At 37.2% G+C, this 16,087-nt stretch overlaps 1 protein-coding gene across 1 annotated transcript in view; it reads left to right on the plus strand.

The window, feature by feature from the left end:
* The window catches only part of ARHGAP15 (Rho GTPase activating protein 15), a 609,886-nt gene that overhangs the window by 79,469 nt on the left and 514,330 nt on the right, over positions 1 to 16,087 (plus strand). Inside the window, exon 4 of the mRNA XM_015062996.3 lies at positions 9,485 to 9,546. Coding sequence (XP_014918482.2) covers positions 9,485 to 9,546 — 62 coding nt within the window. The remainder of the gene's footprint in view (positions 1 to 9,484; positions 9,547 to 16,087) is intronic.

Below are 16,087 nucleotides of genomic sequence, written 5' to 3' on the forward strand. Positions count from 1 at the left end.
CCCAAATGATGGATAGTATATTAATAGATAGTACATATATGTGCTTAATATTCTATTCTAGGTCAGGCAACTTTGGAAAGGTGGCATTGGGAAGCATGGCTAAATAGAAAGAATGAAACCACAATTTTTTAAGCTCTTTGGTTTTCAATCTCTCTCAATCCTTCTCTCTCTCTCTGTCTGTGTTACACACACACACACACACCCACACACACACACACACATACAGACAACTAACTCTATAAACACTTTTGGAACTGTCAGCCAATTTACTACCTATTCCTGACATCAGTTTCCCTCGATTCTGTCTGAGTACTGCTCATCTTACTCTGTCTTGTGAACACAGGTTATATTCAACTTTTATCAATCAATCTCCATTTAAATTAAATTACTTATTTAATGTTATTTTAAAGGCAGAAATGCTTCTTTTCCCCACATCTCTTGCTTATGAATAACCCCATTATGATGGGCAATGACAAAATAATCACCAATTTCCTCAAACAACACATTCGGACCAACTTTTAACTATCCATTAGGATTCATGCCAAGACTTCAATTATCTTCCAGAACCTCTAAAGTTCTCTTTCTATCTGACCAACTTAACTTTATATTATTTTTACCTGGACACACTTATTTTTCCCCACAAACCTTGTATGTTCCTCATTTCCATCTCCACTAGACTCCTTCCTTCCCACTATTGCTTCTGGAGTCAGCTAGAGGCTCTCACAGTACTTTCTCTTAGCAGTACCAACCAGGATGAACTACTATATAATAATATACATTACTATGCAATAATATACATTAAAACATTTTAGAAAATAATACAGTTCTTTAAGTTGGTGCTGTTATTATTTTTACCAAATGGATTTTTTCAGCTTATTTATGTCCAACATTTTTTGCTGTACAAATCTCATCATTTTTAGAGTTTCAGAACTCCCCTGAACATTTTCTAGAAATCATGAGAAGCCTTGGCTTTAAGTGTAACTGGCAAAGGTATCTCATTAGATCCACACTCTTGGAGAAAAATGATTCACTTTACAAAAGTGGAATCTGCCATGGTGGGTCCACCAATAGACACTATCACCCTCTGGTAGCCATGCCTCACCTCTCAGTGTTCCCTTTAATGAAGTAGATTATGATCAACAGGGTTAAACAGAAGCATAATGCATTTGTTTTGAATATTGGCAAAAATACATTTCTGGTTGGAGTCTAAAATCTCTAAAACTACCCAGTTCACTGACAGGTGACGTCATTCGTGCCACATGGTATACAAATCCATATGCTGTCAATGCAAGAAACCTAAATTATTTTCTGACAATCCGTATGGTGGCTTAGCAAGTGCTGTAATGCAGCAAAGATTTTAAACATGAAATGTCAAATATACTAATAGGCATTTGTTTCTTGATCTTGTATATTCCCTGTTTTAACTGTTCATGATATCTAATTATTTTCAGGGCATTTTTCCTTTTTCCCTTAAAAGATTGCTTGACAAAAATAACCATGTTTATAACATGCTAAATTTTTATCATCTTTATTTTTATCAAAAGAGTATGAGACAGTGTATGGATAACCCTGCAGGAGTCAAAAGCCTGTGGCAGGTTTTAGAGAATCATCTGCTGCCTCCTGAGCTGGGAGGATTTGTAGGATGGAACTCAGGAAGTTGCCATGGCTTGGGGGCAAAGCAGGCTTTTGCAGATAAACCTTAAGTCTCAGATTCTACCTTTTGGAGCCAGATATCATTTTGTGGATTAATTAATACTTGTGAGGGCTTTGAGGATGAAAAACATTGTAAGCATACAGTGTTTTCTTATTTTGAAACAAAAGACAGCCACTTTGGGGGAATAATTCTATTGATCAGACTGTGCTTTCTTTAAATTGCAAAAAATTTCCAAAAGCTCTCTAGGCTTTCAAAATATTACTTCAGTAAGATAAAATTAGGTTTTCTGAAATAACATCCTCCCAGATCTTCAAGTTAGTAGTGTGTTGATAATATGTGATATAATTTAATAACTCTAATAGAAACCATCCCCTGGTTGTCATTGTTTTACGTGCCCTTCCTTTTCTCCGATGGAAATGTCTATTAATTCCTGGATTTGTTGAGGCCGTCCCTGTGCTAGGTGCCGTGCTAAGTTTGGGGTAAGTAATCATATGCTAAGTATTCATGTCCTTTACTCAAGGAGCCTGAAATCCAGGAATGGAGAGAAGTATTAAACAAGTAAAGGAAGGCATCACTTTAAATACAAATTACAAAACAAACCATGGAGGAAGAAAAATAAGCTTCTATGAGAGGGGGCTAACCTACCCTGGATTAAGTAGTCATAAAAGCACTCTTTGAAAGGGGCATTTAAATTGAGATTGCAGGATACATAGAGTTTGTCAAGCAAAGAACTTGAAGAAGGTTGTGAATAGGAGGAACAGCAAGTGTGAAGGTCTGGAGGTCAGAACAAAGTTAAGCCCCTTTGAAAAACTACAAGAACACCACACTGACTAGAATATGGTGAACAAGGGAAATGGGTCAGGGGGTGTAGGGAAAGGGAGGCAGTGCTCAGATGAAGAGGGGCCTTCAGGTGATGTTAAGGGGATTAGAAGCCATGAAAACACAGAAACAGGTTACAATAACACCTCCTATCCACATTTGAATTTCATTTAACTCTAGCGTAGAGAAAAGAACACACACAACAACAACAACAAAGGGTATTAACATTGAGCAATGCTTTTTTCCTTACTGCCTAGACCAAATTAGGTTATAACAAAACAATTGAATTATGCTAATAAATTGCCCAGACAGGAACCTGGAAGACCATTCCTTTCTGAATTCCAATGACAGGGAAAGAAAGAACAATATATTTAAATCAAGGACACAAAGAAGTCGAATTTATGGAAGAAGAAAGAAACTGAGGATGAAGAAAGAGAGGTGGGATACAGGAAAAGCCTCCAGAAGACTGAAGAAAATTCTTGAGACACAAAGAACTACCCTCATCAGTCCGATTCCCCAACAGAACCTGGGCCTTTTTGGTGGAGGCAAAATGAAACACACTGGTTAAAAGATGAAAGGCTCAGGAAGAAGCCACAGAGTTCTTAAACATCCAATAGCAGTTTTTTCAAGATGACATTTTGATGAGTTAGGGGTAAATAAATCAGAGACATGTGGGTAAAATTTCCCTTGAAATACACAGGGGTTTAAAATGATGAGGAAAAGCATTTGGCAAAACAGAATATGTGCTTTGCCAAACCCAGCATTTAAAAACCAGTTCAAGACATTCAGCAGAACCCCAAAGCCTAACCCCGAGAAAGTGAGATGGGCAGGATGTCCATGAAAGCATTGCGCAACATGTATACTAATGGGTGTAAATAAGTGCAATGAGCAACCATGCCTAACTCGGAGGCCTGAAATCAAGACAGCCTCTCTGAGAGTGCTTGCTTGCTCTTTGCAGACACCTCTTGTGTATGACAGAGAATAATTTTTCTTTGCTTTTCTTCTGTTCCCCTTTTCATGTCATCACTGTGTCCAACTTGAATTTTGGTTTACCACTCTTTACAAGTATGCACACAGTCAATTATGTATTTACATGAGGCCAAAACACCATATTTCTTTCTTGATCTATATGTAAAGTACTTCTAAAATTAAGCATTTTTTTAATTAGTGCTTTATATGATATACAGATAAGCTGGATTTTTAAGGTGATTTTTGTTCTCTGCTTTTGTTTCCATTCTTTTTTTTAAATTTTTCTTTTTTTTTTTTTGAGAGAAAGCATAAGAGTGGAGGAGAGGGGCAGAAAGAGAGAGAGAGGGAGAGAGAAAGAATCTTAAGAAGGGTCCATGGTCAGTGCGGAGCCCAACATGGGGTTCTATCCCACCACCCTGGGATCATGACCTTAGCCAAAATTCAAGAGTTGGACACTTAACCATTGAGCTGCCCAGGCATCCCTCGTTTCCATTCTTAATGGATTGTGTCACCTGCAAGTCCATAAACATGGTCAGCTGATCTGATATTGCAATAAATCCAGAGCCAGTATAGAAATAATTGGAGACTGAGAAGAAAAATGTAAGCAATGAGTCCCATAGAAGAAAATGGTCACAAGATGTGACCTGAAGACCATGTCACAAGAAGGAAAGCCAGTGGAGATATATAGGATACGTATATATAGCATGGTGATTATAGTTAATAATATTGTAGTATATAGTGGAAATTTGCTAACAGAGTAGATCTCAGGTGCTCTCACCACAAACAAGTTTAAAGAAGGTAACTATGTGAGGAGATGGGTATGTTAATTAGCTTGACTATAGTAATAATCATTTTGGTATACATATCATCATGTTGTACACCTTAAGTAAATACAATTTTTACTTTAAAAATAAAAAAAATTAGTTAAAAAATAAAACCAATGGAAAGAACAACGAAGTATATTTATGTGGGTAGTGGACAAGTAAAGAAGAGATTTCATAAAGAAAGAGAAGCAGTATTGGGGGGTAAAATGATATAACCGGATGTGTGCTTTTTAATACAAATCATCTAAACAAAATTATCAGCAAAGTACTGTGATCTCTAAAAAGTTCAGGGAAAAATATAGCAGTTTCCTTACTACTAAATAGGAAAATACTTAAATGCTAAATCTGTTTGAAAGCTATGGTGGCCCAGGGTTGTGGTTATAAAGAGATATGCTGAGTTATCATAGAGGAAGATCGGTCAGTCATACAGAAAGTTCCACAGGGTGGCACTACTTTAGAAGGCTCAGTCCAGTTCAGGGCAGGGGGCCCGCCTCAGCTTTGTGGATCTAGAAAAACTTTATTTATCAATGATCATGATGCCTTGGGACTAGCTCACAGTAACCAAATTTGTAAGAAGCTCATGTATAAACAATAACTCTGATTTGTAAATTTATAATGGGAGACACACTAATATTGACTGTTTAAGTCACCAATGTTGTACCTCAGAGGATCTCAGAAGCTGAATTAGGAGTCAGAGGTTGCCAGTGAACACAGAATCATAACAAAGAGTAAAAGAACAATAACTTAAAAACATCAACAGAGCAAATTATTGTAAGGCATAAGGGCTGTGTGATTCTGGTGTTAAAAGTCACAATCCTTTCTCATCAAAATCTGGAGAAAGTCTTTAGATTCAGTTCATTTCTATTCATAAAGATGCATTTTCACAGAATTCTTGTGGTGGACTGTTGTAGATGAAAACCTATTCTTTTCAAGTCTACTTCTTTTATCTGAGAACAACATGAAGTCTTCACATAATAAATTGCGATGTCTGTACTTATGGTTACAGGCTGGTCTTTCTTCCACGATTGTTACCATTAATCAAAGGTTGTCTTCTGCTCTCCTGCCTTGTCTATAGCCTCCAACTTAGGTTGATAAACAGGTGCTATCTGGGTATCCCACAGCCATTCATTCTTCTCATCTGTATCTCAGCACAGTTGTGTCTGCTGAGTACTTCTTCAATGCTAGCAGACTGGCTGGCATCCAATCCGGACAAATTGCTGATCTTCCCTGCCATTTAACATTAAAAAATAGGGTGTCGAAGGGACATTGGACAAATTGCTTAAGAAGCCAGATTCAGCATCTAAAGATTGGTTGACATTTCTTAAGTATACAGAGTTTAGGGAGTACTTTTACTTCAAGGGAATTTCAGGTTGGCCTGGAACTTGCCACATAATATCCTAAACTTAGATATAAAACTTTACAGAATTTTGTAAATTACTAGAGATAAGACCATCGGAGCCTAAGATGACCAGCATACTCAACTGTTATTGAAAGATTAACATCCCTTCATTCCATGGGATTAACACAGAGTAGGAATAAATACTTAAAATAATGAATATGATACTATACGTACATCCACAGACAAAATACATAGCAATCTTCTGCTTGTCCTAATACTTCTTTCAGCTCCTGTGATCCTTCCGGAATAATTGATTTCTAATGCCTGAAATACGGTGGGGTATTTCAAAGTATCATGACAAGAAATAATGAAGAGTGAAGTGTTGCTTGCAGCATTGGACTTACAATAATGCAGTGTTTTCAGTGTAGGAAGACTGGTTGGAATGTTCTGTTCCACGGCAGAAGCTGGCTTGAGTTGCTGAGATGACTAGATGGGGTGTGGTATCCATTCTGCAAAAGAGAGGAACACGAGTGTTTTTGAATGTGAGCTCACAAGCATATAAGCTTTGATAAGATTAAGAGTGCCCTATTAATCTTTGCAGTCTCATTGTGAGCAGAGCAGATGATATTAAAGGGGAAGAGGATGTTACTAATTGAAAATATATTGAAAGGATGAATGAGTGTACATGAAGTATCAAAGCGGTAATTGAGAAAAATGGACACCTGATCCCAGAAATGGGAATGTGTGCATGATGATTGTACATGTATATAACCACGTGTAAATACGTGTAGATATGTAAACATACATGTGGCACTAGTAAGTGTAGTAAGAGTATGTAGTAGGATGATTATTAGCTACCTCTAATGACCTGAAAGGCAGCCTGGACTTTGGGAGATGATATAGGAGAAGAAAACTAACTTGCTCTTCACCCCTCTTCTTTCCTTTTTCCTGGGCCTCTGTGTGGTCATGCCTGGAAACTCTATTGCCTTGACTCAAGATTATGGGAACTGGCTCAGCCTGTTTGATGGCAATGATGTTACACTGATAGAGCCCTGACATGAGAAATCCAGTCCCTGGTCTTAATCTCCGTATTCTGAAAAAGTCCAGCAGTGTCTGAAGAAGCATTTCTTATGTGTTCAGGGAGAGAGAATTTTAAAGTCTGTGTCTCAAGCTGGCTAGTGTTTGCTTCTTTCTGAAAGAGTTATTAGTTTTTTTTTTTTTTTCATTTTGAATTTCCCTTCCCTTTTTAAAGAAATGATCATCAACAATACATTCTGGGCACTAAACCTCCACCCACTGGTCTTTTGGTAAATTTTTTGGCAGGGAAAAGGCAATATTCTTAGTTGAGAATGCATGCATCAATTTTTATGATGGTTTGAGAGGTTTTGTAGCTTTTTGACAGATAAATTCAGACTTTTGTAACTACTTTATTTTCATCAGAAGAAAGCTTTAATAAAACAGTAAATTTTGTCTGTGCTTACACAACAAAATTTCTCAATATACATTACTAAAGAAAGGGACTGTCTCAGTGATGCTAATTGCTACTGAGAACATCCTTCTTCCAAACACTTGTAAAAATCAGTAATGCCCAGAGTTAAACACTGAACTTATTACATGGGCTTTAGGGGGTAGACAAACAAAATTTTCTGGCACCACAAAAAAAGGGACAGTATACGTGGAATAAAAGGTGGGAAAAACAAACAAATAGTTGCATCCAAGTACAAAAAAGACACCACTGAGCATCACGATTCTGAAAATTATCCATCCAAGAGACCTCCACAGACTCTTTTAGACTGTAGAGAACATGCTGAAATAGAAGAAATTTTCTGGAAATGTAGATATGTGGAAAAAACTTTGCTATGAATCATTATTAGTATCTTCATCATTGTTATTAAAGTGCATTCATCAAATATATTTTTAAAGGCAAGTACTGTGCTATGTATTAGGAATATCATAATGAACAATTAGGAGAAAAGATCTCACCTACATCAGAGTGAGTCTTGTAAATACCAATTCATGAACTGGTGAAATTTTAGTGGTTTGGGACAATTCATTTATCCCCAAGTATCCCTTCCTTTCACCTGACGTATGCAGATGGATGTTTTTGGCTTTTTCACTATTCTATAAAGATTAAAAAAAACCATTAGAATAGTCACTCATGCACCCACTAATTTGTTTAAACAATATTTATAATTGTGATTATTGGTGTCAGCAAGTACTGTAGGTGCTGGGAATCCAGGAGTGAAAGGCAGAGTCACAGCACAGGTGCAGGTACCACCACATACAGTAGTCCCCATAGTTCACAGTTTCGTTTTCCATGGTTCCAGTTACCCATGGTCCATAGAATCCAGAAGTAGGGTATCCTCCTTCAGACATACATACCATTAGAAGGTCAATAGTAGCCCAACGCTATGTCACAGTGCCCACATCATTCATCTCATTTCATCTCATCATGTAGGCATTTTGTCATCTCACCTCATCACAAGAAGGATGAGTACAGTTCAATAGGATGTTTTGAGAGATAGACTGCGTTCGTATAACTTTTATTACGGTATATTGGTATAATAATTATTTTATTATTAGCTGTTGTTAATTTTATTATGCCTAATTTATAAGTTCAACCTTATCTCAGATATGGATGTATAGGAAAGAACATAGTATATATACAGTTCGGTGTGATCCATGATTTCAGGCATCTACTGGGAGTCTTGGTGTATATCCCCTGCAGCTCGGGGGGACCTCTGTAAATGGACAACTACACTATGACCCAATAAGTGCTGTTATAGTGATAATGGCAGAATGAAAATGGGGATTCAGGGCAGGGACACCTAAAAGAGATTACAGAGGAATCTTGGAAGGATCCTATAACAATACACAGATAAATTGAATTTTAAAGTAGATTTAATGCATTTAGGAGTTTATGAGATGGAGACATGGTGGGGTGGAGTACTACAGTCAGGGGGAAAGGGTGGAACTGAGGGAATGTGGTCCTTTGATGTTAGGCAGGTGTCTTCTAGAAGCTTCTAGCATATAGTGTGGGGGAGAAGATTGTTGTCAATTCATCTAGTGTGAAAAGATGGAACACAGGATAAGGACTTGAGATAAGGGTGTGTGGGACTGACAGAGGAACAAGGCAATGAGGTGCTCAGAAATTAAAATGCCTACTATAGACTTTGCTGGGAGTTAACACATCGCAATTAGCATTGTACATTTATTTACCCTAGAACTCCACAAAAACCTCTATGAAGTTATACAAATTATTGAAACTCCTTTAAGAAACTTGCAGCTGTATTAATGATGAAAGCCAATAAGTACAAATGGGAAAGGAAGCAAACCCATATTATGGAAGAAGATAATGAAATAGTGCTACTATAGTGTGTCTTAGTGACCGAAAGAAATGCATGAAATATCACTGTTTTAAATGCCCTTTCATAGTTCAACTGGCTCTGTTACTTGGTTCCACTGAATTCTTTTCACTTCCTGGCCTCAGCAGTTACATGAGGTAGTGAGGATTAGGTGTGGAAAGGACCTTTTCTAAGGATGATCATTAAATTAAGAAAAGCATTAAATTTGTTTTTGTTTTACCATTTTTAATCAACTTTGTAGCAAGGGACTTCAATACCCTGAAAGAAAAGTGAGTAAAGGTGTATTGCCATCTAATAAATCATTCACATTATTCTTTGTAATCTTTCTTTTGGATATTTAACGGCTTGTAATGACTATGATCTTGCAGGCACTTCCCATAAGCTATATATGCATTATTAATGAAGTTCTATGACTGGAAACTTCCATCACTGCAATGACTGTTGGAGAGCATAGGTTCACTCAAAATAATCACAGGAGTTTGACACAGTTTTAATATATGCTTTCTTTTTGCAGATGGTTGAAAAAGAAGGTTATCTTCAAAAAGCTAAAATTGCAGATGGAGGAAAGAAACTAAGGTAATAAAGGTTACTTAATTCACTTTTACATAACTGTGATAGTTCCCCATCTCCTCAACTTGTGTCACTGCTGTTGTTTAGAAAGGAAGGCCCTATGGTACAATACCAGGATATTCCCCTCTGCTATCACTATGATAAACGCTATTATTTTAATGTAATTACAGCTTTCTAATAAAGCACTACCTTCAATATCATTGCACATAATATTAAATGAAGTGCTCTTGTCCTTCTGGAACTTGAAAATTTCTTTTTCTTTTAAGTTTATTTATTTATTTTGAGAGCAGGGCAGGGGCAGGGAGAGAGAGACGCGGGGCTTGATCTCATGAATCGAAAGCTCATGACCTGAGCCAAAATCAAGAGTTGGACACTTAACCGACTGAGCCGCCCAGGCACCCCTGGATCTTGAATCTTAAAAAAAAATGCAAATAAATAAGATAATGAGTCTTGATTTTGGGTTTAACAGATGAAGGGATGAGTGTACTCTTTTTGCAGTATACAAAAATCTCCCTACAATATGTCGGGAGCATAATTTTTGAAGAATGGAGGATTTGAAGCACATTTACTACTCAGATAAAATTCATTTGAGAAAGATAAAAAGGAAAATAAAATCACCTGCCAAATAAAAAGTTGAATGTTGCCACATTTGGAGGTGAAATGAACACAGAATAAGGTGAGAGAAATTAGAAAAAGGAAATAAGAATTTCCCATGCAACAACAACAAAAGCCTTGAAGGAAAAAATAAGGTTGATAGGTAGAGAAAGATGCTAGACATTCTCTGTGTGTGGGATACTTAGAAATAATCATTTCCATTTTAGAATTTTTCCTATTTCTCATATAGGTGCTATTACATACTTAGCTTTGTGCTAGGTGATATGCAAGCTACAAAGATATGTAGAAGGCGCTCAAATTGGGAGACAAAGCATTTACTTATGACTATATTATTAAACCATAAAGGATGAATGTACTAATTAGCTATACAATGGGACATTTGTTAATTGTATCATGCAATTCATTACTAGGACAGCATTCTGGCCAACATTAGACCATGAAGTATGCTTTTTTTGCTGCCTGTAATAGAGTATGTATATGTTTATTTAAAAGGAGTAAAACTGGAGAAAATAATCATCCGTAATTCTACTACTGCTTAAAATAGCTATTTCAATTTTAAAGAACAGGGTCTTTTTTTTTTCTTATATTGTGTTTTATTCTCAGACAGTAAAGAGGGCCTTGAACCCTCTTTTACACTGTTTCTCTGCAGTAACCCTGCAGCCACATCCCCTTGAAGAGTCCAGGAGAAACATGAATAGGAGACAGAGTCAAATGCAAGGCTCAAGGCTGCTTTAAGACACTGGACTTGTCCCCACCTCAGTGGATAATCTGGCTTAGGGAGTTGTATTGTCAAAGGGTGACAGGAGGAGTTTTTGGCTTTGACTGATTAATCCTTGTGTCCTCCTTTTCCTTGGACCTCACTTCCGGTGACACCAGCTCATGGGAGTGGTGCTGAGGGCAGCAATGGCTCTTTCCAAGGTGAATAATCAAGACCCTTTCTTACCTTACCAGTTATGTGCGCACAAAGCCCAAAGGAAGGACAGAAAAGGACCCAAGGCCTCGTCTAAGTTATCACTTTAGCTTTCACTGGGGTTGGTAGGGGAGAGGAGGTGAGAGCTTTCCCTCAAGCTCTCACGCATGGAAAAGGAGGAGATACCAATGAAAGGAATTCCAGAAAATAAAGATGATGTCCCACCAGAATGGTTTCATAGTGTTTTTGCCCATAAACTGTCCTGATAAAATTTTTTTCTTATAAGATGGTGTCAAGAAAATGCAGAGGGGCAGAATAAGGCCCTTTCCCTAACCAATTCCCGTGAATACATTTTTTTAGTCAGTTTCAATCAGTGTACATATCATTTTATATTCGTTTCATTTGTTGTTACTTTAATCAGTTTGCAAATCATTTTTGTGTTCTAGTTTAAATTCATATAAACATTAGCTTGTGCTCTGTTTTATTGTTGTTTCAACCAGTTTGCATACAATTATGCATTCTTTCAGCTTTTTTCATTTAAAGTTATATACATTTCAGTTTCTTTCTTTTTTTTTTTTAGCATCAGGTGCACCGAACTTAGTTGATTTTACTCTTCAGTGTGTGGCCTTTTATTATCATCATTCTAGGCAAGACCCCTAACTGGTTTTATTTTATTTTCAGCCTCCAATCCTCACTTCAGTCCCCTGTAGAATGTATGTTCATCAAATCCACTCTCTATATATTTATGTGGTTATAAGTGTGGCATTCTAGCAAATAGTGTGTAGTTGTGTGTATGTGAATATGCTCTAAGTTTCATAAGCCCTTTTGTGTTTTAAACTTCGTTCTGTTTCTTATTATATTTCTTCAGTGTTAGTGTCTGGACATGAATCTATATCTATATATTTAAAATGAGTTCATTTCTTCCAACTGCTGCCCATTTTGTCATTGTGTAAATACACCAAATTTAACTTAACCTCCCAGGAGTGGACACCTAAATTGTCCCTAACTCCTTCCATCTCAAACAACATTGCAATAAACCACACATATATGTCCCCTTACGAACCTGTTAGCCATTCTCTCTGGGGCCTGTACCCAGGAGTGAAGGATTGCTCGGTGGTAAGATACACACATCTATAAATCCATTGAATGCTACTGCCAGACTCCTCCCTGAATGAGTGCACAAGTTCACACTCCCTTCTTCAAAGCAGAAGGGAACCTGCCCTGCCATCATCTCATCACACAGCATTATATAACTCAGTTTTGCAAGTTGATGGCAATAGAATGTTACTACATTTATTTTTATTCCTCTCATTGACATTTTAGTTGAGCATCACTTCATCTATTTTGAGTTAGTCAGGTTCTGCCTTCTGAGAATTGCCTATGTTTCAACTTTGATGATTTTCTATTGACCTACTTACTTTGTTTTTGAAAGAACTCCTAATATGCTCCAGGTAGTAATACCTTGTCAACTTTAGACTTTGCAAATATCTCCTCCAAGTCTCTCACGGTCTATTTACTGTGCTGATCAAAGTCCTCAATGACCAAAAATCTTTAACTTTGATCCATATTGTTCCATAATTTTACTCTTGATTGTTTGTGGGGTTTGTTTTAGTCTTTTATTATACATGTTTTACCAGTTGAATTCTGTAGATATGGTCACCATGTTTAATAACATATACCAGGTCGATGGCACTATAATATTCTTTATTTGAATTTAAAGTTGATTCCAGTCTTATACTAAAATAGCTATAATTGGAGTAAAACTCCTATTGTTTGTCAATGTTTCTTTTATTTTTTAGGAGAAATGCTAACCCTGGAATACTTGATTAAATCACATGACTTTTTTTTTTTTTAATGTTACATATTGTCATATTGTTTGCTCAAAGTGTTGATATGTTTAATTGGCAACAAAATGGTCAGCTTAATCATAACCTTGAAAATTGTGTAGTTTTCATCCCATTGAAAATTTAGTAACTATTAAATAGTATACCATAGTTGCTATAGTTTGTATTTCTAATATAAATGTCTTTTTTTATTGACGTTTCCCCACTTATTAAAATGCTTTATATTTTGTTATACAGTTTAATTAATTAATAAGCAGTATTGCTAAACACATACTCTGTCCAGTACTTGGATAAATGCTCCACCAGTAATACTGAAATAATGCTGTGAGATAGGCTGTGTTACTATTTTACTTTCACTTGTACAAATGGAGAAAATTGGTCGCTGGTATTAGCCTCTCCTTCCTCCCAAATCTTATTGTATGTATAGTAAGTATCAGATTTTAGCCCTGTCCTCTGAAGTAGGTTAGTGTTTTCTCTCTTGCTTGAAACTATGTGGAGCCAGGGAATAAGAACTGTCCGTTTAGTTCATACCATCAACAGTGCTAAGGGCTTCAATTATCACTTAGCAAACATTATTTTATTAGTCTCTATAAAGTTTTCTACTCACAAATCCATGATAAGTCATCTACATCATGCATTGTATTTTTATTTTCCCTCTTTCCCCTCCTTTTCCTTTTTGTTTAGGTTCCCTCTTTCATATATTTTCTCTTTTTCTCTAGGAAGAGTTTAACCACTCTCTGACTATGAATAAAAGTGGGTAACAGAAAGGAGAACTCATTGACTATATCTGACACTCATAAAGGGCCGTAAATTTAGCTTATCCTGAAATGGGGTGCCATAAATTACCATGTGATACACAGGCAAGATTGAAAGTTGAATACATGTAGCATTCAGCTTTCATTTTTTTAATTGTTTACACTGAAAATGCGGTTTGTTTTTCTGGTGATGTTTAAGAATTTCTTCATTTTGGGACTTCCATCTCTGAAAGGAAGTATCCCAGGCCTCTCTGCAGCTCTGGGAAACCCTAGTGAAAAGCTCCTTTCAATACTTCCATGTACAGAAGGCACCTGACAGCATGGACACTACCTCTCCATCTCCACCTGTCACTGTCACTTCATGCCTGCACTGTCAGCAGCATCTCACTTGTGCTCTGTACATCTTATCGCATGTAGCTGGTCCCTGTTCTGCTTTTGAGACCTTTGTTTTTGTTTTGTTCCCTCTCTTTTTTTTTTCTTGAACAATTGTTTCTCAGAAGAGACTTTAGAACATGATGCTAAAGTACCCTGCTAATGTGAACTTATTGGTTCTTTACCACTTTCTGCTCAGGATCCCCATAAATTCTTCCAGGCTGAATTGTCTTTTTCTCTTTTCACGTTCAGTAGTGAGGACTGGAGGGAAGATTTGGATAGTACAGAATACAGAAGTTAATTTGTAAAAGTTTGCTTTAGTTTTAAAATTTCCACTCTATGCTGTAATTTCTAACATCTGATAACTCTTTGAATATATCAAGATTACACATTTCTTGTAATACTGACAAAGATGTATGTGTTTATATGTCTGTGTTTCTTTGGCCCACTTTTAGCAGTGGCGATGTACAAGAACTTAGACTATGAGAGAGAAGAAATAATTTCCTAACCTACCAGTTTGAGAATGAGTAAGAACATTTAACAGTGACCAAAGGATTTTACGGACGGTCAGGGATACTGGCATAAATCACTTTCATTCCTGCCACTGTGGGGAATCATGTCAAATCCAGTGGGACCAAGTCAGATAAAAAGGCATGTGGCCCAAAGAGAGTCTGAAATTTATGAAGCTATCTCATGTATATTTTCCTCTGACTTTTGGTTGGCCATCTGTCATTACCTAAAGGAGGCATAGGAGAAGTGAGTGTAAGATATAAAACAAATGAATGTGTTACACCTGAGCTCAGGCTAACAAAGTCTTACAATGGTAATAAATATTTTAAGCACTATCCAGCCTTCTTCAGATAAGCAGTTACAAAGTTGCTGTTATTATGTGCTGCCACCCGGTGTCCATTTTGTAGAATGCAAAGAGTTTTCCCCCCGGCGCTGATGCCTGTGCTGTTTTTGGGTTTTGGGGGATTTCACCGCCAGCTCTGCCCTGCCTCTGCCTCACGTCCTTTCACAACTGAGGATTTGTTCTAGGAAAATTTTGTAAAGTGTCTCACTTGTATAAAATGTCGCACCAATTACATACATGTAAATAATTGTCATTCAAATTTAGTTCTTCCTCCTTTTAATTGTGGTAAGCACCTCTCCCCACCTTTGGCATGATTTGTGCTTTTGCCAAAAGAAAATAAACATAAATACTTGCATTTCTTGAGTCACAATCTGTCTCCTGCACTGAATCACTAGTATCCATATCAGTCCCTCCCCTGATTGTTCTCCATACATTTGTGGGGAGACTGTCCACCTATTCCTAGGACCTTTGACTTACTGAGGTTGAGTATTTCCTGAGCTCTGTGTCTTCCTTAACCTGAAGTCCATATCTAATAGGTTGGGTTTTTGTTTTTTTGTTTTTTGTTTTGTACCTCTGTGTGGAGAAATAGAAAAGAATGCCCTTCCAGTTAAGATGGTGAAATCATGAGGCACTAATTGGCTCCCAACAATGGATAAATTTACCTGCTAGCCATCATGGGAAGGTAGGGAATAAAGGACCCGCAACATCCCAGGTCAGGCTAAGAAGTGGCCTCACTCCAGAGAGAAATACGTTTAAGTACTTGTTTGACAAAAGTTCTTTTCCTTCCTTTCTCAGAGCCTATTATGAGGCTCTCCACAGACATGCTCAGAATGACTAATGGAGAGCTGCATGACACCTGCTCTAGAGACCACTAGACAGCACAGTGAATGGGGCCTTCAAGGTCTGAGACACTTGGCTCGAATCCCATATTTATGACTTCTATACCTTTGGGTGGGATGCAGACTCACTAATCTTCAGTGTCCTCATCTGTAATATGGGGGTATCACCCACCTCCCAGTGCCATGTGGAGGCTTTGTTTCCATGTTTATTGCCTGTCTCCCCCTGAGACCTCCCCTTGAGGTGTCTCTTATTTGCCTTTATGTGTTCAAAGTTTATTTATTTATTTTGAAAGAGAGTGAGAGAGAGAGTGCGCAAGCAGGGGAGGGGCAGAGAGAGAGGGAGAGAGAACATTTCATAA

Source organism: Acinonyx jubatus, chromosome C1, assembly GCF_027475565.1.
Source record: "Acinonyx jubatus isolate Ajub_Pintada_27869175 chromosome C1, VMU_Ajub_asm_v1.0, whole genome shotgun sequence".
Taxonomy (NCBI): Eukaryota; Metazoa; Chordata; class Mammalia; order Carnivora; family Felidae; genus Acinonyx; species Acinonyx jubatus.